General features: G+C 36.1%; 1 protein-coding gene across 3 annotated transcripts in view; it reads left to right on the top strand.

The window, feature by feature from the left end:
• PRKD1 (protein kinase D1) overlaps window positions 1-22,589 on the top strand; it is a 127,651-nt gene that overhangs the window by 50,690 nt on the left and 54,372 nt on the right. For all 3 annotated transcript variants that reach the window (XM_054068375.1, XM_054068376.1, XM_054068377.1), the window contains one exon: window positions 18,094-18,232. In XM_054068375.1, coding sequence (XP_053924350.1) covers window positions 18,094-18,232 — 139 coding nt within the window. The remainder of the gene's footprint in view (window positions 1-18,093; window positions 18,233-22,589) is intronic.

Genomic DNA, 22,589 nt, shown 5'->3' with positions numbered 1-22,589 from the left:
TTCATGTTAAATGATGCTGATACATGGTGAGTTATTTAGCCATTGTGGTTGGCAGGCTTGGGACTCTGTGGTTTAGTGGCTTCTTATATCTTTTGCTGGTGCAGACTTGGAGGAAGGAGAAGGGGGGTGGGGAGAGTTGCATTTGTTTCCTAGTGATTTTATTCAAACTGGAGTTGATAAGGTTTTTTTCACTAATCTGCTTCTTGCTATTTTGAAATTTTCTTAAAGACCCTGTTTCAGAGATGACTGCTGCATTTGAAATACAGGATTGGATGTCTTTTTGAAATGCCATTCTGTTTAGAAAGAACACCTACCATTTAAGTAAAATTATAGTGCTCTGAAAGCAAAAAGAAGTCTTTTGTCACTCCTGTATATTTATGCATATTTCATTTTAACCAGAAGGATTTTTCTTCCAGTTTGGCAGAAGTAATCGTTGGCAGAATGATTTATTGTGTGGGGGAGTTGGCATGGACTACCTAGTAGGTCGACCAAGATACTGGTGATTTGTCATCGCCCGGACCTTTTTTCGTAGACATCAATTGCAAAGTGGTTGTTTTCCTCTACTGTTGTGGCTGTAGAAACTTCAGAGCAAAAAAAGAACTGGTCGCTATTTAAGACAAGAGATTTAACAAAATATAGGCAAATTTACCACTTCGAATGATATTGAGTGATGTTAGGAACAATAGATGTATTATCATTGCACTAAAGTACATTAAATATTTTGTCTTCTTCCCTTTACAAGAAAAAAAAAATCATTGCAAAGATTTTTAGACTACTCCTCATTTAATTATCTTAAATGGTTGAAATTAGAAGCCCGTCTTGCATTTCTGTATTTTATGCTGTATGATGAGAAATAATCAGTTGTATGATGAAGGGATTGAATGCACCCTTAGTAAGTTCAGGGATGACACTAAGCTGGGAGGAAGTGTCAATCTGCCTGAGGGTAGGGAGGCTCTTCAAAGGAATCTGAACAGGCTGGAGTGCAGGGCTGAGGCCAACAATATGAGTTTTAACAAGGACAAGTGCAGAGTCCTGCACTTGGGACACAACAACCCTGTGCAGCGCTACAGGTTAGGGGAAGAGTGGCTGGAAAGCTGCCTGGAGGAGAAGGACCTGGGGATGCTGGTTGACAACTGGCTGAACATGAGCCAGCAGTGTGCCCAGGTGGCCAAGAAAGCCAATGGCATCTTGGCTTGTATCAGAAACGGCATGACCAGCGGGTCCAGGGAAATGATTGTGCCCGTGTACTCACCTCTGGTGAGGCCGCATCTCGAATACAAGGAAGACATTGACTTCCTGGAGCATGTCCAGAGAAGAGCAACAAAGCTGGTGAAGGAGCTGGAGAACAAGTCTTATGAGGAGCAGCTGAGGGAACTGGGGTTGTTTAGCCTGGAGAAGAGGAGGCTGAGGGGAGACCTTATCACTGTCTACAACTACCTGAAAGGAGTTTGTGGAGTGGTGGGTGTTGGTCTCTTTGCCCAAGGGATAGGTGATAGGACAAGAGGGAATGGCCTCAAGCTGCACCAGGGGAGGTTCAGATTAGACATAGGAAAAATTTCTTCACAGAGAGGGTTATCAAGCACTAGAACAGGCTGCCCAGGGAGGTGGTTGAGTCACCGTCCCTGGAAGTATTTAAAAGGCGGGTAGATGAAATGTTTAGGGATATGTTGAAGTATTGGGCAGGTATGGTTGGATTCAATGATCTCAAAGGTCTTTTCCGGTCTAGTGATTCTACGATTCTATGATTTTCTGAAATGTAAGTTTTTCAGAGTAGTGATTTTTTTTTTCAGTTCTCTGAAGGAGATTATCTGCATAGACTTCTGTAGGCTGAAAACAGAGGTTCTTGCTACAACCAGGTTTGTGGTTGTGTGCTAAGATGATCTACAACCTCTAGTCAGATAGGTCTGAAGAAGGACCGTTGGACAGGAAGGGGTGGAACGGTCAGAAACCAATACGCGCAATGTAAAGTTGCACATGATTTTAATGTTCACCTGTCTGTGGATGTGAAAATCTGCATCTGTGCATGCAAAAATGTTTCTGGTCCCAGTAATTTGGTCTGTGTTCAGATTTGACTGTAATAATACAGACATTTTTGTTTCTACTTCACTAAGCTTTCCTTCTGCTACTTGTTGATTTTCTTGTTCTCATTTTACTGGATTTCGAGTTCGTTTGTGAATAACAGAAAAAACTTTCTCTTCTGTGCATAGATGACCCTATGGTGGAAACAATCTTGCTGGTGAATTGTTTGGTGAGGAAAATACAATTGATTGTATAGATCAGAACTTCTGCTTGCATGAATCCTCTTAACAGACAGTTAAATATTTCATTCTTTCCATTTGACTTTTATTTTAGCTTTCTTATTACACTGTAGCTCTTGCTGTGGTACAGGTTGCAAATGAAAGCATGACAATAAGAAATGAATGTGAACCAAGAGAATCTAGTTCCTGTCACTTTTAACATGCCGTGCAAAGAGTGATTACAAGATACTTTAAAAAATCATGGCCTTGGTCATTTTACCCTGTTGAAAATTCCAAAAAGTCAGATCGGTCTGCATTATATCCAGTTTCAAGTGCCTGTTTACCTTGTTGGAGCATAGCAATTAATGATCAATGTATGCTTCTAATGGTACATTGCGTAAAGTAAATCAAGGGTGGAATAACCCATGAAACATTCTTTGGTGATTGCTTTAGGCTGCTGAAAAGTCATTTGTTGTTTTCAGAGCCGTACACGTTGGCAGTTCAAGATAGCATGCTGGATCACTACGCTTGCTTTAGTGCTTATTTGAAATATTTATAACTTTCTTCTCATACAGTTGTGCACTGACCGGTTTAGAGGCAAGAAATAATTGGGTTGAAGTTACCTGCTGATAATACATAATTAGTTGAGTAAAAGTATTCATCGCTGTGAGGAAAAAAGAGAAGTCATTCAAGAAGTGCAAATATTATCTCTAAAATACTTTCATAAACGTTGCAAGGAAAAAAACTCCAAATTTTCTCATTTCGGTTATAGGTGATCTGATGCCATGAAAGGGATGTGTTTGTCATGATCTTAATAACACATCCGTCCATCCATTATTTCATACTTAGTGATGCACAGGAAGAACGCTGCCACTTGTAGGGAGTCAAAATAGTTGAGTGTATCATGGGAAAAGACTTAGATTTATGATTCTAAACATACATTAAACATGTGTATGATCACAGAGGCTCCTTCAGTGCTTGAGGACTGGGTAGAAATGTTGGGAGCTGGATGGAGCAAAAGGTGTAGGGTTGCCATGGGTAGTGAGAATGGAGCAGTATTTATGTTTGTTTACAGAGCACCTTGAATGATCAATATTGGGCATGGGAAGTGCTGGGTAAGTATCACACTTAAAGGATGTGGAGCCGAGCATCCAGCTGCAGGTGATCTGGCTTCATTTGGACTCTGGCCTATTCTCTGCATCCTGCGCTGGCCGGGAGTCTGTTCTTTGTGGTGCGCCCTGAGAATTCATGGCTCACTTCAGCATTCAAGAAAAATGAATGTGGTCGAAGCTAAATAGGTTAACCACCACTGGTTTTGAATGGAAAAAAAATGGAATTACTGTTCTAGTTACATGTCACTTTACTTGCCACTTTCTATTGCTGTGTAATAAAAGATGCAGGGGCAGGGAGGGGGGTTGAAAGTTCAATTACCAAAACTCAATTTATTTTTTCCTCTTCATAGAAAAGACGAGTGTCTTAACTACAAGCAGAAAATTCAAACAGCTTAGCTGAGTTATTGGCTTTTAAAATGGTGATGAATGAGGCTGTCCATGTTGTTCCCTCTATTTTCCTTTCAGCAGAAGTTAGTCTCCTGACATTTATACTCCACATTTGTGGGGTCATGCAGTTTATGTGACATAGAGCTCTGTTTCTGCCCTCTTTGGTTATGAAGCTTACTGCTTCTGATCTGTTGCAAAAGACTAAGAAGGCCCACAGAAACGGAATTGTCTATTCCACTGTAATACCTGAGATCTTGTTCACTCAGCTGCTGGTAATACAATCCCCTGCTCCCTGCAGACTTCTAGTTACTAGGAACTTAGTGTATTAAGTGTCTGGCTCCTCACCCCCGGCTGGCTGGATGCCAAATGGCTGAGTCTTGAGGCAAATGAGATTATTTTACAATGACTCGTTTGTTAGTAGAACTTAGAAGAGTTTCTTTACATGTTAGATGAAGGTCTGGAAAGTTTTCTTAGTTTAATGTGACAGCTGCCTTCCCCTGGCAGGAACAGAATTTTGACTTCACTTGTAGTGCTCTTCAAAATATTGTGGTTTATGCCAAAGGCTTCAGTTTCTTTATAAAGGCAGGAAGCTATAGTGTTTTTGCTGCAAGCAATATATTTTTAATTTGGTATTCTATATGAAATTACACTGTGAACCAGTAGCTTCAAGAAGCTGATTTGCCTTTTTATTTTTAGTGTAAATTTCTTTTCTGCCACTTTTATAATTGAACAGTTCTGACTTTAAATAAGAAAAAAAAAAACCTCTGAACTTCTGTCATTATTTTATGGCCTTGTTTAAGCCACTGTTAAGAAGATGACTCAAAAAAAAAAATGTTCTCTTAAAATTCCAGCATCGGTTGTGGAACACAGTTCTGCAACTGAAAATTGTAGCAGTACCTATTGAAGAAAAAGTACATTTTAAAAGATTTTTTAAAAATACATTGAGTGATTCTGTTTTTCAAGAAGGCAGGAGCCAGCACTGGGAACTAAGTACTCAGAGACGTGTGAAAGTCCATCAGTATTCACAAAAAGTTTTGCAATTTTGTTAGCAGCAGGAAAGCCTCAATCCCATCGAAACCAATAAGAGACCTATATGAAATCCAGCATTGGAGGGACAGAGCCATGAGAAAAGTTTCAGTCACTTGTTGACCATCACAACAGTACTATTGAATATTGGTCCAGTTGTATGAGAAGAGTTGAGATTTAGCGATTGTGAAATTCTGTACTGGAAAAATTAAACATTTATGTACTGGAGATGAGACTGAATAGTTGAATGCAGTAATTTAGGTTTGACAGTGTGTTCATTTCATCTGTTAGAGATCTGATTTCTAAGATGCACATCCCAGACATATTAAACTCTAAGGCAACTTTTGTCTTGATGTTTAAAAATATTTGTGAGGCAAATAGGTCTGACTGAAATTAAACTGTCAAATACATTCATCTGTCAGTACTAGTTGGAGGGGGGTGGACATGTATTCACCCACACTGAGATGTAAAAACTTCCCTTGTGAAATGTGGCAGCTGTGTAATGTTGCAGAGGAGCTCTGCACAACCGTTGAGGATAAAAAAGAATGGGGAAGTATTTCTCCACTTGAACTTACAATGGGAATTTTAGATAATCAGAAAGGAAAGTCACAGGAATGTGACTTACAGAAAGGAACATTAAACTGTAGGAATGTGCGTTATATAGTTTATCATACTCCATACTGCAAGGATGGAAAGACCCAAAAGGCCTTTTCTTCTCTCCAAGTCCGGATCAGTTCTATCCGTATCCTTCATCTCTGTCTAACCTGTTCTTAGAACCTCCTATGACAGAAATGCTACAACCTCCCCAAGTCATTGCCAGTTTTTAAACTATCCTTAATTAATATTTAACTTAAACCCCCTTTGTATAAACTCCTTACTGTCTAACTAACAGAACTAAACTGTCAAAGACTGTCAGAGACTTCAAATATATCTTTTTTTCCCTAATCATTACATATTTTTTTAAATCATCCTTTTAAATCACACCTTACAAAATGCTTTTTGGTGCTGTGCTTGGACTATCTCTGGGCACTCAGAACTAAACAGGGTGTTACATTAGCAGCCTTGTCAATGCCAAAATGGAATGGCAGCATCCTGAGACTAAAAAACAAAAAACAAACCAGAAAAAGGGGCACTGAAAAGTGTCCCAAGAAACCTTTTAGCTTCTTCTGGTTATCCTGACTATGAGTATTGTTGCTGATTAAAAGAGTATGACATGGTAATTTGTTCTAATTTTTTTTTTTATAAGAAAGGCCATACGAGTTGTCTGAATTCATTCCTTTTCAAACAGAGCATCTCTTTTAGAAACAAAAATCCAATAATGTGGAAATAGCGCTCCATATTTGTTTACCAGTGAGCACTTGTTTTAGCTACTTATAATAAGAAAAAAAAAAAAAAAGAAAGAAAGTGAACAAGCAAAATAAGTGTTGTGTAGTCTAATTCTACATAGCCTCAGCTGTCTAGGCAGATAAATCCATGGATAATCAGATTTCACTTTCTTGTGCTGATGTTTATCAAAAATGATCAAATGACATCCTGACCTTCCTTTAGAAGTTACACAGTTTAACCCCCTGCTGCCACGTACAGGAGAACATGTCTTTCACTTCCTTAGGATTCAAGGAAGAATGACAGAATAATATTGTCTAGTGTCCTAGTTGCTTGGATGTTAAATGCTAGACAGGAGTACAGGCTTCCAGTTGCAGTTGCATCAGTGCTAAAAGTAGAGGTAATAAATCCATCTGCTTCTTTGATATTCTCCAATTTATGACAAAAGCAATTCATTTAGAGTGCGTGTTCATCTAATTACCCGCTACATTAGCTAAATTTCGTCAGTGATTTTTAGAATACAATCCCTCGTACATCAGAGCAGCTCACATTCCATGTTTCCAGGGGACTGACACAGTGTTTTGCAAAGCCTGACTTTGTCACTGTTACGTTATGCTTGTGCAGTCTCCTCACTATATGACCAAGTTACCTACTTTTTAACAGAAGCTAAGGTGGTGGTTAAATGCTAGTATTGCCCTTCATGTTTTCATTTGTTGTACTGTGTATCTTTGTTTCACTGTTTTGGGAAGTCTACAATTATGCCGGTAGATCACTTTCCCTTTTTAAAAACCAGCACCTTAGTTTTCCTCCTTGAGATTGCTCCAGAACCCAACCTATCCATGTTACAGGTCTTTCAAGTTTGCTTTAAAGTTTTTTTTGAGTTGCCAATATAAATGTGCAGCTTCGGTGAGTCCTCTTCAACATCCATATCAACTAATGTTAGAATAGAAAGTGTTTCATCATTAACACCCAATACTGCCTTTTCCCAGCAGAGAGGGAAATGACAAATATTTATGGATGATAAATTGTTATAGTTCTCTTTGTTCCTAAAGTATTAGCAAAACTTTTAGTGTGCCTTAAGTATCCTGGCAGTAATATTTCTACATATCTTCTGGCTTTCCTTAGTGGTTTTCTACAACTCTTAAGTTTCTATTTATATCTGTTGCTATCAACTTTCTGTTCTGAACATTGTATTTGTGTATGTACAAGACATACACTTTAGAGCTCCTTTTGCATCTTGGCAATTTCTGTGTTTAGTGCATTTTTTTTTTTTTAATCAAATCTGTAAAAATAATTAACTTTAAGGTTTATTCATGAGCTTCTCTTTAAATTATCTTCCTAGTTCTGTGTAAGTGTTTCTAGCTTCACAGAAGACTTAGACGTGTTTAATCTTTACGCCTTAGTGTACTGAGAGATTTTCCTTCAGTGTGTAGGTGTTATTAAAGGATGTACTGGATACAAATGGAAACACAACAGCTACAAGCATTTCTGTTAATAAACAATAGTGCTGAAACCCTGTTTGGGGAGGGGAATCCTAATTTGACTTTTGCTCTCCAGAGGAATATTTGGTTTTAATCTCTTTAACTGTCCAGTTTCTGTTGAGTACCCACTGCAGAGACAGAAACTTTATTGTGATCTCAGTGTCATCCCATGCATCTTCCAGTGTTTTCTGTTTCTTTACTGATCTTTAGTAGTTTGGCTTTTCTAAGCCACATATTGAAGGGGGAATTAACATGAATAACATATTAGGAGTTCATATTCATAAGTTGGTCATCTGACTCCCTGTGCATACCTGGTTCCAGGTATGTCTGCTCATGCAGAACTGGTGTCTGATGTAAGCACCCTCAGCCTTTTATCCTGCTATAGCTTCCTCCTGGTTATATTCATTATAGGATTAGGGAGCCCAGTAATTCTGTTATTTGGTGTTGTCTTTTTATCTTTTATTAATAAAAATCCTTGTTATTAATAAATGGAAGTAAAATAGACAACCGACCAAGGAGCAAAACTTAGTATTAAAAGTTGAATCAACATTTTTCTTATGCTTAAAAAAATGTTCACATCTCTATTGAATTCACTAGAAGAGAGCTCTTTACAAGTATTTTTCAAATGGGTTTTTCTGTACTTCCTGGAATATAGAATTAATGTTGTGAGCAGATGGAAGAATAAGTAATTTTCAAAATCTCTCTTAACACTTTACTCAAAATGTAAGGGAGTTCTGCTTTTTCAGAAGGAAACCATGTATTTAGGAATGCTTTAATTAAAACAGAAGTCTTGATCTGAGCTGTTTTGGTTTCCATTTCTTTGCCAAAAAAAAAAAAAAAATTAAAATTATCTTTATGCAGTTATCTAAACTGACATCTATCTTGAAGGAAATGAGGTATATTTTCGAAGCAGAGTAGAGGTTTAAACAAGTGGGAATGATCTCTAAATCTCTTACCTTTATTAGATCTGTCTAGATCTCATACCTCATACACAGAAACTTTGAGCACATGTAAGTAGTTGACATGTTGTGCAATCTGAAAAAAGGCATTCTTTGTCGATGTTGTCCTGGGTTATGTACCTGACTGTGTCTCCTGAATTGATGCAGTGCTTGCTCAGAGACAGCTAAAACACATCTGGTGGTAGACTCTCACAGAAATGGGGCTTTGGTGGTTAGATTTTTTATTTTTTTTTTAAATAATGTGTAGCGTTGGCTCTTGAAGTGGCTTCTTCACCTTCCTTAAATTATGAGTTTGTTTTCCCAGATATAGTATATGGCATAAAATTAGTAGGATTGCACCTTCAGAAACAGTGAATGCTTGTGAGCAAGGGACTCTCTAGTCACTGTCTTAAATCTCTTTTTGATTGAAGGAACTAAAAAAAATACATTTTCTTTTAGAGATTCATCATCCTTTTCTTGCCTATTCATTCCCTGAAGGGTATGAAAGTTTCTGCTCCAGTTCTCAACCTCCTCTGTCAGAACTGCAATCTGTTTGGTAATTATCTACATAAATGGGTGCCTGTCAACAAACAAACACAGTTGGTGTTATGTTCTTGTCCTAAACGTATCATGGGAAGCTCCATAACTCTGTAGTGAGGTGGACGGTGTTGGGCTGCACAGATAACATATACTGGAACTGTGAGAGCCTTTCTGCTGAGGTTCCTGGGTTGCCTTAGAAGGAGAAATGTGGCATTAGTGGATCAGAGCTAGCAGAACAATGCACTCAAACTCTCAGTATGAAAAAATGGAGAAGACACAAACTGTTAGTGCTCTCTCTCAGTGCTTCTGCCAGTGAAAATTTTCAGGGAAATTATGCAGATATGTCATAATATTTTTTGCTGCAACAGGACATGAAGAGCAGTTTCTCTTTTGAGATTCATTGCAGTGTGTTTATTATTATCACTTTTCTAAGTATTCGTGTTGAATTAACTCCTTAATCTATGTGATAGAAAAGTCAGCTACACAAGTGTGTTTTGATTTGCATATCACATGAACTTTTAGAATTTGTATGTGATAAAAATATTTGAGGGTTTTCTTACTATCTGAGTTATTTGACTTGCTCTTTCCTTACATCTGATTGACTGCACTGTCTTCATTGCCTTGGAAGCTGCAGTAGAATATTCACAGAATTCTAAGAAAGTTAATAGTAAAACAGCTAACTCTGGAAGAAGATAAATTATATTTAAGAGTCAGAGGTTATTTTAAGTTAAGGTAGTCTTTACATCATACTAGTGAAAATCAATTTCCAAGACATAACGAGCATATATTTTTGGTAACCTATTACATGCAGTGATTCAGAATGAAATACTTCCGCAGAGGTCTCAATGAAAAATAAATCTTTTAAATGGAAATGAGGAAGGTTATATTAGTGACTTGTGGTACTACAAATAGGATTGCGCTGATTATGCTGAAGATCACTCCGTTTTAAACTAAAGTGTTATTATTTAAGGTTTTTCATGTTCAATTACATTGAGTTGTGGTGGGTTGGTCCCAGCCAGCAACCACTTGCCAGACTCAGTTTGGGAGCAGTAAGAGAAAACATTTCTCCCCTTCCTGCCCCTCATCCCCACCCTCTAGTCTTCAGATTTCTTAAAATCACTACAGCAACATTAGCAGAAATCAGGATCCACAAAGTCACCAACGATTTTACTGTATTTTTCAATTGCAACCACACGAGTAAATTTTAACAACCTTTCTGAGCTGTGTTTCTGATGTGTCAACTACACTTTCTGTTTGCTTTTCAGTAAAAGAGTCTAGATTTGAAAAAAAAAAAAAAGCCATGTTTTTAAGATGCCTTTATTTTGTTTCTCTGCTTATTTCATGCTGCTTGCCCTGAACTGGGAGGTTTTGAAGTCTATGTACAAGGAGCTTGAGCAATGTGGTGTATACTCAATATTTTTGGCAGGGAGAAATCTGAGTTACAGAAGGCAAGCCAACACGCAGTGGCAGGAGACATAGGTAGAACATGTTTATTTAAAGATATTCTGCAAAGGAAGCAACTCCTGCCCTGAACGGCCACAGGGAACAACCTGTTCCAAAAGAAGCTCACAAAAAGGTTCCTCAGAGGTCAGGCTCTCTCCAAAATAGCTATGTTCCTATGTTTCACCATGGCCATGTTTCATCTGTTTTACAGATATTTCTGTGAGGGAGCTCAGCGGTTTTTTTCCCTCATGGCCGTCACTGTTCCATAGATGACAGCTGCAGAAAAAGTTGTAGTCTGGTGGCAGTCCAAGTCAGCGCATTTGGGCAAAGCACTCTGATCCTGATCTGAGAGAGATGAAGGAATCCAATTTCTGCAACAGTTCACTGCTGCAAACAGAATTAGCAAAATATTTGTATGTGCATATTTGTTATCTAAAATATTATTTACATCATGAACAATAAGAAGTTTGCTGTTCTCTGACAACTCTCTTGGAAAAGGCTTATTAACCTCTATGCTGCAAGTATCACATTGTACTTTATATAACATGTAATTAAGCAAGGACTGTAGAAAAAAGTGAAAAGAAGAATAAATACTGTAAATAGGGAAAGACAGGATCCATATTAAAGCGTTAAGAAGCTTAACTGGTGTTAGGAATGTACCAAATGGTGATGTTTCTCTGAAGTTACATCTGAAGATACGTCTATAAACTCAAATGAGAATACAGGCTCAAGCACTGATTCAAAATCATGTCAACTTTTTGGATGTTTAATTGCGTGTTTCTTGATACAGTTTGAACCATGCCAAATCACACTCTGAGATGATGCTCAGATGGTTTGGGTTCTAGCGTGTGTCAGGGATTTGAAATAAGTAGTGGGAATGTCATCTCCCTGTTACTGGAGAAAGAAGTCAGCTGCATGGCAGTGAGGCATTGGGGAAAATGAGAAAGAAAGAAGGAAAGAAAGGAAAGGAATTAAGTATTTTCTATCCGTACTGTTTGGCTGCCTGGCAAGTGCAAATCCAATCACTGGAAAAGTCTACAAAGTGTCACCATTTCTGAGATATCTTAAGCACAGCATGAAACATCCTGGAATGAAGTGAAGATGCCACTGCAGCTGGAACAGACTCCTGTTCTTACTCAGATGTTATTGCTTATATTCTGTATAGTTATAGTGTGAACTTCTAGTTAAACTCAGGAGTTTGTGTTAGTTTGTAATAACTGTAGTGGTGTGTACAAAGAAAGTCTGAATACTGATTTTTTTTGTTTTTTACAACAAAACCATGAAGTCTTGTGCTTTTTTTCTTTATGCACAGGGGAAAGACTAATGTTTTCATGACAGCTTTGCACTTGGTGAATAGAGCCTTTTAAAAATCTCTTGAATTTTGCAAGGGAGTTAATAGTGATTGTCACAATTAGGTGAGAATTTAGGCAGTGCTCTTGGCCAAAAATTCTCTGCTTTTCAATATCGTTCATTTGCTGTGTTATAACCTCTGTAGCGTAAGGAAATCCTGGCTTCTAAAAATAACATGCATTGTTATTTTAAGAATATAAAAGAAGAATATTTCAATTTGGTTAATATGATTGTTTCAATAATTTTGTATGTTTTTGTCTTTGTTTTAAAACAGTTGTATCAATGTAAGGCTATTTATTTATTTATTTATTTTTAATCAACTTCGGGTTAGTTCAATCTAACACCGGTTTTAACAAGTTAGGTTACGTCAACAAACATTCAGCGTGACTAAACTTCTCCACATGCTGTGAAGACATTGTTTAGCCCACAGGCCTTATGTGTGCTGCCTGTTATCTTTGTGCTGTGAAAGACTTCCAGGTTTTATCAAGGTTCTTGTTGCTGTAATGGTCATCACTAAGGACTTGTATAAGAGGAAGGCTTGCAGAATTCTAACTAATTTAGAAGGCAAAAATAACTACCTTTTAGAAGGAAAAATAGTTATCACTAAAAAAGACATTGCTTGATTTTAAGAAAAAATTCAATGAGGACTGAAAAAATAAAAGAAGGCAACTCTTGTTACTTCCTTGAATAAAGTGACAGAAACCATACCTTACAGGAAATGTGCAAAATTGTAGCAGCGTACAAAAAGACAGAAAAGAAGATGAGAGACTTTTTTTTTTCCTGTTGCACCTTTAGCACTGTTAAAAACCGTGACAATTTTAGTATTTTGAAAGAAGTATTTTTGCAAAATGATCACCGAAACACACTTCTTCACCTTTTGGATTATTATGCATTAGGATTTATACTTCAACCAGCATCAATGTTTAGTTTGTGTTTTCTACCTCTTCCAGATAAAGTTCATTATGTGGAAAAAAGTCTATTTCTAGTCAGTTTTTCATTTGAGATATCTACTGTGCTAATTTTCCAAATACGTAAACTGGAGAAAGTTGTCTCACCTTAGAGTGTATCACCTTCCCTTTTAGTTAATTTCTATTAAAAATACATAATATTTTATTCTTCATTTAAATGAAGAATACATTCTTCATTCAAATAACTATGTATGTGAATAATTATGGTTAATTTTTGAAAGCTTCCCAATTCATATTGGAAATACATTAACATTTATATATATATCAGGTCTTTTAACCTCCTGTTTCTTTGGTAATAAAACCATTTGATTGCCACAGTACTAGCACAGAGTTTTGAATATCATCAGGGTTTTTTTGGTAGTTTGTCTTTGATCCTTGTATTGAGAACGACCATTAATAAGAGCATGGTTGTGGACATACATAGTTCATCTTGTGTCTTCGTGTGGATGGGCAAATGCTATTGAAATTATTGACTGATACAGCAGATAATGGATTTAATTAATTAATTGGTACTTATAATTGGAGATTCAAATTATTAAAATGTAATATGAGTCTGCAATTTCTTTGTAGTATCACTTGAAGTCTTTAAATGAAAACTCCAAATTTGCATAATCATTTGGCTTCTGTACAGATATTGGTGAAATATTTTGGAGGATTTCCTGAGATATTTACAGTTGCTACGTGCTGACCATCCTTTTGCCCCGTGTTCTATAGGTAATCTGCTACCATAGTACCCCCAAGCTGGGCAATACCAAATTGTTACTTGAGATCCTGACCAGCAGGTTTTCTTTATCTGAAAGAGTGATTATTTTCTTTTATTGCTATGGGGTTTTTTTAAGTTTTTTTTTAAAGTCTTACGGATAGATAATGATTATGTGACATGTTCAGGAAATGAAAGAAACATATAACTTCAGTTGGCTTATGAGTGACATCAAAATCTAGTAGTGTTTCTTGGTTTTACTATAAAAGCTGCTACAATATCATATAAAACGTGTTTTATATGAATGTTTAGACAGCAGTTTTTTAAGGCTATTTAAGTGTTTGGAATAAAAGTCTGCTATACTTTTCCCAAATAATATACTTTTATTGTGCTGATAGTACATGTAAGGAGAAACTATCGGCATAATATGACACAAGAATCATTGAAAAGTCAGGAATGGGAATGCTGAAAACTGACATTCAGGTTTTTGTTGTTGAAATTTTTAGAAGTGAAAATTAGGGTTATCACAACTCTTGAGGCGTATGTATATACATTCTATTTCTTGTGGAAATGTATTTTATTAAAGTAGTATTCACAGTCTGAATGATCTCTGCATATACAGTCAGTAAATATTAATAATTTAGAAGCTAATAAATGAACAAATTTAAATCACTATTATCCAAAAATAAACACGTTGTATTCAGAATTGTAATATAGAATAAGGGAACAATACAGTACTTCCACTGTAAGTCTGTTGCACGGATATAAACATAACAATGAATGGCATCTACATAGCAAGGCTGGACAATGCTCTTGTAGAGAGTCTTGTAACTGCTCTTGTAGAAAGCTAATACTTGTACATCTTCTTAGGATAGTTTAATTTCTTTAAAAAGAAATTGTATTAAATTGCCTTTGGCTTAGTAAAATTACTTCAAATTGCCTTGGTTTAGTAAGTTAATGAGCAAAACCCATGGATACATAATACAGAGTTTCCTCTGTATGACAATGACAATTTTATTGAGAACAGCCGTGCTAAGATTAGCATTTTTTGGATATAATATCACTGTGGATAGGCATAGGTATCCTGGGGTATATTAAGAGGAGCGTGGCTAGCAGATGAAGGGAGGTTATACTACCCTTCTACTCTGCCCTAGTAAGGCCGTGTCTAAAGTGTCCAATTCTGGGCTCCCCAGCTCAAGAAAGACGTGGAATTACTGGAGAGAGTCCAGCGGAGAGCCATGGAGATGTTTGTAGCATTTCTCATGAGGAGAGGCTGAGAGCTAGGTTTGTTTAGCCTGGAGAGGAGAAGACTGTGAGGGGGTCTTATTAATGCTTATAAATGTCTACAGGGCAAATGTCAAGAGAATGGAGCTAAACTCTTCTCAGTGGTGCCCGGTATCAGGACAACGGGTAACTGGTACAAACTGAAATGCAGGAAGTTCCACCTCAACATAAGGAAAAATTTCTTTACTTTGAGGGTGACAGGACACTGGAACAGGTTGTTCAGAGTGGTTGTGGGGATCTCCTTTCTTGAAGATATTTAAAATCCACCTGTGCTCTAGCAGCAGGGACTGGACTAGATGACCTCCACAGGTCCCTTCCAACCTTGACTATTCTGGGATTCTATGGTTAGCAAGATTTAAGCAAGATTCAACATTGCTTGTGGATGAGGAAAGTTGTGCTTAATAAATTATTACATGAAAAATATATAAATCAGTAGTACACATTTAGCCATTTATTTTGTCCCCATTTATTCTAGATGGTAAATTTTTCGGCATTATGATCATTAGGTCATATGAATTTATACATTTCATCCTTCTGTCCTAACGTAGCAAGATCAACAGTGAGATTCCTGACATTGTTTGATTTATTGTGTTAAAAAACCCTCCAGTAATAGAGATTTTAAAAAAAATCTTATCCTTGCAAAGTTTTCCTTGTCTCTAGTCTAATTACCTGTATTCCATCCCTTCCTGTGTTTTAATTTGCTAATTCCTAAGGTTCCATGCAGAGGAGAAACAGATTATTCCTTTCCTATTGGCACCGGTCTTTTCTGTATTTAAAGAATGTAATGATTTATGCTCGGATCCCAGACTAATAGTGCATGTGCCTAGGCTAAAGAATCTTGCTTTTTATGGAGGATATGCCTAATAGGATGTGTCTTTCTAAGAATCTTACACATCTTTCATAAACTGATCTGAAATATAAAAGTTTATAGTATGAATTTGTCAGATAGAAATAAGGCTCATAAAAGGATTCACATTGCACGTGTAATTGCATTATTTCTTACTTGTATTTTCTTTTAATTTTTTAAACTAGGAAATACTCTCAGCTTTTCCAGAATATGAGTTTATGGCAAACTAAATTTTTAACTTTTCTTCAGGTGTGCTGAAACTTTCATTCTTAGACTGAATACATTTTGTAGTTTTAAGTGTCTTAGAAGTATGCTGTCCAATATTTCTTCTCTTTAAAGTGGAAAATATCTAATAAATAACAATATTAGAGTGTGGATAGACTTCTATAAATACAGAAATTTTGAGAAATTGGAAATCTGGAACCCAGAATTGCTTGTAAGTGATATAAGTCGTGTTAGAAAGCTGATCATTTGCTCAATTAAAAAAGAGGGACAGACAGCACTTTAAATGCATGACTGAACTGTGGCAGTTTAAGAAGTTATTCTGCTGTAAAAGTCATTTATCCTGTTTCAGTTTTAAACTAATGCGCCTTTAGATTAAACCACCCTGAAAGAAGTTTAAGAAGATGTATTTCATTTCACGCTTAGAGTAGTCAACCAATGTCTATATGGACTACTATGATGTCTTAGTGCATACTGATGCCTTTTTAAGCATCTAAAACTAGATCCTTTTTCTGGACGCTACATGAACAATTTTCTACTCTTCTGATTCTTACAGAAATATTGTATTTCCTCATTACAGAAACTACAGTGACTGTTTTACTCCTTCTAGTTCTACTTTATTAGTATTGGGAATTTAAGTACAATGCCATTTTTGCCCTGCATTTGGCAAAATTAAATGCTATTTATAGTATTGTAGTACTAAGCAATATGGCTGCCTTTTGTTTATTTTTGTTTGTGCATATCAATGTTATTTTTGGCAGGAATAAGCTTAGCTGAGGGAATATATTTTCTCACTGTTACAACAGTTGGTCCTTATGCAGTGTTTCATTTGGAGAATTGCACCATCAAAATGGCTTTCTTGGCATGAAAGTAGTTTATCAGAGAAAAACTAACTCGAACCCAGAAGACAATTCTTGTATATAATTTACAAAAAAATATTGTGATTGAATTTATTTTTCTCTGCAGAATATAATGATATCTCAAAATACATGTATTTACACGCACATATAATAGAGCAAATACTTTTAAAGGTAGGAAAAGTAGAGCTAATTTGAAAAGAACACATAGAATGGGAATATAATGAGAACAAACAATTTAAGTCATAAGGAGCTAAGAATGAAGAGAGTACTTGCAGTTTAGGTTACTTCTCTAAAAAGCTTAGATTCATTCTGTTCAGGTTGGATATCAGAAAAAAATTCTTCACAGTAAGAGTCATTGGGTACTGGAACAGCTGCCCAGGGAGGTGATCGAGTCGCCTTCCCTGGAGATGTTTAAGGAATGGATGGATGAAGTGCTGAGGGGCATGGTTTAGGGAGTGTTAGGAATGGTTGGACTCGATGATCCAATGGGTCCTTTCCAACCTTGTGATTCTGTGATTCTGTGATTCCCATTTATGCTTAATGTAAAGCGAATTTCTTTAAAATCTAGAGTAACTGTTTCACACCTAAGCCGTTAATTTAATTTGTTCTTGAACTGCAAGAATACTTTTGGCATTATTAGGTTGAATAATTTTTATTTTATTTTATTTGGAAACCATATTACCTTGAGAATTAAGGTCCTTCAACCTTATTTGGTTTATTCTTACAGTTTAATATTTACTGCATCTTAATCTGGTTTCAAGGTTGCAACACATTTGCATCAAAATACATTATTAAAATTGTTTGGAATAATTTTATGTCTTTAGTAACTTAAGATAGTATATATCTAGTAGCTTCAGTTCTCCAGAAATTGGTATTTCCTCATGAGCTACCGTTTAGGCATTATGTCTTAGGCAGAGCCGAAAAATATTTGTCCCAGCCTCAAGGCATCTTTTTGGCCCTAATCTGGGAGATGTCATACAATCATGGAATGATATAGACTGGAAGGGCCCTTGGTAGGTCATCTAGACCAAACACACCTGCTCCAGGAGGGTCTAATTGGATTGTCTTACTCAGAAACTTGTCCTTGGAAAGTAGTCAGCAGTGGCTGAAGGATGCACTTATTTCTTCTTGTTTCCTGGTGGGTACCACATGGCTCACAGAAAAAAAGGAAGGCAAATGATATTACTTCCTTGGGGGGGGGGGAAGTTGTTTTCAGAATATAGTGAAAAATATTGTCATATATGAAAAACTATGTATACTGTTTGGTACCAGTCTGAGGAATGGACTACTCTGCCTTCCAAATTAATTATATTTATTGTATTTTAAAGTTACGTGTTTTAAAGTGTAGTAAATTCTCATGGGTTTCTATTTGCAGTTTCCTGAATGCGGTTTCTATGGAATGTACGACAAAATTCTGCTCTTCCGTCATGACCCTTCCTCTGAAAACATTCTCCAGTTGGTGAAATCAGCTGCAGATATTCAAGAAGGAGACCTAGTTGAAGTTGTCTTATCAGGTAACTAAAAAACAATGAAAATTACTGTCATGCTTTTGCAACCAAAAAGATCTTCAGTATTTTTGTCTCAGTTAGGATTCAAGACAAAGAAGTATTTGTTTGTATGGATTTTGACCTACACTGGGTCAAAGTCTTTCTCAGATGTATATAGACATATTATGCCTATTAATTATTTTTTTGTTCCTGTTGCATTGTGTAATTTTAAAAGGCCTTTATTTTGTCCATATTACTAGTTAAGTAACAAGTTAATTTTAATAAGAAATTTGAAATATATGCTTGAATGTATATTCTACATTTTTAGAGGAACAAAATCATCTTTTCTGTCAGAACAACCCTTTAGAAAGACACACAGTAGGAATAAAATGTAACAAAACCCAACAAAATATAACAGATATTTTGACATTTACTTAACAGAGTAGCTTGAAATTTAGGATTGTTCTTCACATCTTTCGTTAAGTATCAACAGTTTAATATTTATTTGGATAGAGTATACATTTTTCAGTTAGTCAATGCAGTCAGTTCATGATTATCTATGGAGGAATTGTCAAGGCTGTTCTTGCTAACAGTAACCTGGCTCCTTTTAAAGGAAGGATTTTTAGCTTTTATGAGGTGCCCTAAATATGTTCATTGTAAATAGCATAACTGCTTTTTCAAAGCCCTACATAACAATGCCTGCCAGGCATTGGTCTGGCTCCTTATGTGATTTATTTTAAAAATTATTTAGGAAAGGAAAAGGAAAACTGGAAAACTTAAATTTTAGATGGGAAGTTCATTTTAGAACTAGATATTATTTATGGATGGCTATGCTTAAGAAATGCTGAATTCTTCTTGTACAGGACTGTTGATAGTCTGACAAGTATAAATGGTGGTGTAGAAATGGAATGAAACAAAATAACTATGGCCTAGGAAGTACAAAAGTCAGAGCAGATAAATTGAGAATATAAGTCAGTGCGAGGCCAGAGAATGAAAGTCATAGTCTGAAGGTGACTAGCAGGTGACGGGATGTCATAAGGGGTGTAGTATGAGTGAACCATGAGATGAAAGGCCAAATTTTTGAGGCAAAGAAATGATAAAATGGATTTAAGGAGCGTGTTTGGCTAGCAGAGTGATCATGAAGAGTGCGTAACTGAAGTAGGAAATAAGCTGAAGTTATGTGACTGGAATGTAGAGGAAGTCTGGCGATGCCATTAGATGTCAATAGGACTTATCAAAAGCTTAGATGTAAGAAAGGATAAGGTATGTGTCTAGGAGTGGTGCAAAGGGTATGCTGTAGAGCAGATGCTGGATTTGTAAAGATATAAAGGTGGTGTTTAATAAATAAAACTTAGAAAGTGGCTGAAGGGCTTTATTTTCTGCAGTGGAATCATGCAGTTAGAGCATCTGGAAAGCTGCTTAAAAGTAAGAAGACACTTAAGTTGTAGAAAGGAATTGCATCTATAGGGGAGTGTAATATTAGTGGAGAGAAAGCCAAAGTCCTGATTGTTTGAAAAAAGTGGAGGTAAGAGTTAGGTCACATAATCTAAACCATCTGAGCTTTTAAATGTAATTTTCTTGTTTGGGACCCTGTTCCATGCTCTTTGATTAGAATAGGAAGAAGAACAATGAAGAATAATGCAAGTCATTCCTGTAAGTCATTATTCATCTTTTCCATATCAGGAAACAATTTTTTCCGTTTTGCAAATATACCAGCTATTGCTATTTCATATTTTCCACAGAAAATAATCACTTCAGATCAGTAAGTTAGATGTGGTGGAAAAAAATCAGCAAGGAATTTAGTGCTCTATTGGCTGTACTGTTTATATGCTTTTATACACTTCCTAATAATTCTGTTATACAGTATTTGACAGTATTGATCAGCGGTATAATTTTATCTGATTTTAGTTATTATGAACTCATGAAAGCAATTTATCTTTGTTTATTATCTTCTTGTTATTGATTTATGTAATTTCTGTGATGGACTATTTCCCTTGCAATTCACTGACTATATCAATTGTATCAAAAGTTGTGCAACTCAGTAAGGTGTCATGATGGGTTAAAAAAAGAAAATAGAAAATTTAGTGGAAAATTGTTGTATCTTCAGTAAATTTGCAACGCAAAATAGATATGTAAGATTAGGATGTTATTATATTATATTAATTATATTATATTATATTATATTATATTATATTATATTATATTATATTATCTTTTCCATAATGTTTCATAGTTTTTTTAGGAAATAGAGTATGATCATACCTGCATGGCCACAGGGTTTCTGAGTCTTTAATTCTTGATTTTGTTCACTTGTTTTCACTGAAAGCAAGTAGTACTTCTAATACCTGAAAATAGTTGTTCTTTCAGTTTTATCATCCTGTTAGCAGTAGTTAGAGAGAGAGAAAAATAAATTCTGTTTTCAGTTTAGATTGGTTGGTTGGTTTCTGTTGTGTCCTGTCCCATCGCAGGATGTCCTAGTATATCTAAAGCATCCCAATATATCTAAAACTACTTAGGGAAGATGTAAGGGAGAGGTATTACTGTCTCTGACAAACCACTAGTGCAGTGCTTGTGTGATTCGGTGCTCTGCTGTTGAACTATTCTGCTTTGGTGGGCATGCCCATGTGATTACACACAAAGAAATGTCTTTCTGCTTGTACAGTTGCACCTATGAGGTTTAAAAGTGATGTAGTTAATTGATGCATGCTGCTGCTTAGACCACCCATTATGGTGGTTTTATTTTTTAATAAAACACTGAAATGGGCTTTAAAAAAACAGCCAAAACCAACCAAACAAAAAAAAGTTGTTACCCACTTAGCTGTGTAAAGAGGTCTTTTAATGAAAGCTTGATAACAATGTGAGGTTTGTCAGAAGAGCAGGAGTGGAGACCGATCAGTCATCAGTTGGTGATATCTCAAGGAGTTTAACAGGTGAAACCTAAGAGAAAGGATAGCTCAGTTGTTTGTACCTTTTCAGTTGAGCGGCCGTACCAGATTCCTTGGTGTGTTTTCCTAAAGCTGGAATTCCAGCTTTCATCAACTTGCATCTGCTTTCGTTCTCCCTCCTGTCCTTTTGCAGGAGTTTCCTGCGAAGAGTAATTGCTAAGATGTTTTCTATAGTGACATGCTATAATACCAGCTCCTAAACGCTACAGCAGGAGTAAGTAAAAGACCAGCCCGACAGTACCTGCTCTACTACTGTAGAATTGGGAATGGTTTCCTCCTCCAGTTGCATGTGAACTTTAAATTCAGCAATTTCTGCAATGTTAGATTCATTTACTAACAGTTCGGTATTTTTCACTATACACACTGTGCTTGGAAGATTCATTCTCTCAAAAAGGCAGCAAATAAAACTTGTAATCGTGACTTGACTCATTATTACACTACTACAAATGAAAGCTGTTAGTCAGATATCTTAAGTTATACAATAAATTAAATACATTTCCTATGCCAACACTGAAGAACATCAGTGTCCTCTGCAACGTTCTGCAATACTGGAGAAGAGTAAGAACTATATAAACAGTCTGTAATGTTTGGCGAAGTAATCAGACTAATGCAGGCAGGGTTTTATTGAAATATATTCAGACATTGTTCTGAACTATTATAGATTTTGGCAATAGTGCATCACAAATTAGCTGAAGATGGATTATCTGTATTAATTAAAAAGGCCTACCTAAATAGAGGGCCATAAGAATTTTTTTCATGATACTTAATAATTTGGATATGCCTTGAAAATTTACTTTGAAGGGAATAAAAAAACCTCTAAAAGCAGCAGAGCACTACAGGGTATGATATTGAGCACTTGAGCAGTGGGAAGGGCAAAAGAAATGCAATATGTTAAGGTGCTTATGTTGAACTGGTTGAAGTGTTTTATTTCTAGCTACCTTGCTCATATCCAAACAGACTATACAGTCTAAAGTTCTGTATATTACTGCAATTATTTTAGAATGGCATGTGAGCAGGGACGGTAGAACACAGTGTTACTGCTGCAGCTTTGCGGCTGAAAATGCTGTGTGCTGTGGGTGAACATCCCCTGAGGCACTGATATCTGATGTCAAAAGCTATACTGATCCACGGCATTCATTTTTTATTACACATCAATATTGGTTAGGGTAGAGAAGGGTGAACTGTCAGTCCTAGTATTATGGGGTTATACAATCAGTCCATATCCTAATAATGTGCATTTTCTAAATTTTATTGTAATTTACTTAATTATAAGATCTTTTATGAAGGCTGGACAACTGATTTGTTTTTCTTATTGTACCCTATGTACTACTCTATGTACTACTCTATTGTACTCTATGTTCATAATAAATATCTTCTGGTTTAGAGCTTATATTACAGGTTCTTGAAAGGCAGGAAAAGTTCATCTAGAAAAATGTATA

Source organism: Cuculus canorus, chromosome 5 (assembly GCF_017976375.1).
Source record: "Cuculus canorus isolate bCucCan1 chromosome 5, bCucCan1.pri, whole genome shotgun sequence".
NCBI lineage: Eukaryota > Metazoa > Chordata > Aves > Cuculiformes > Cuculidae > Cuculus > Cuculus canorus.
The sequence above is the reverse complement of the archived record's forward strand: the minus strand, read 5'-3'. Positions and strand labels throughout refer to the sequence as shown.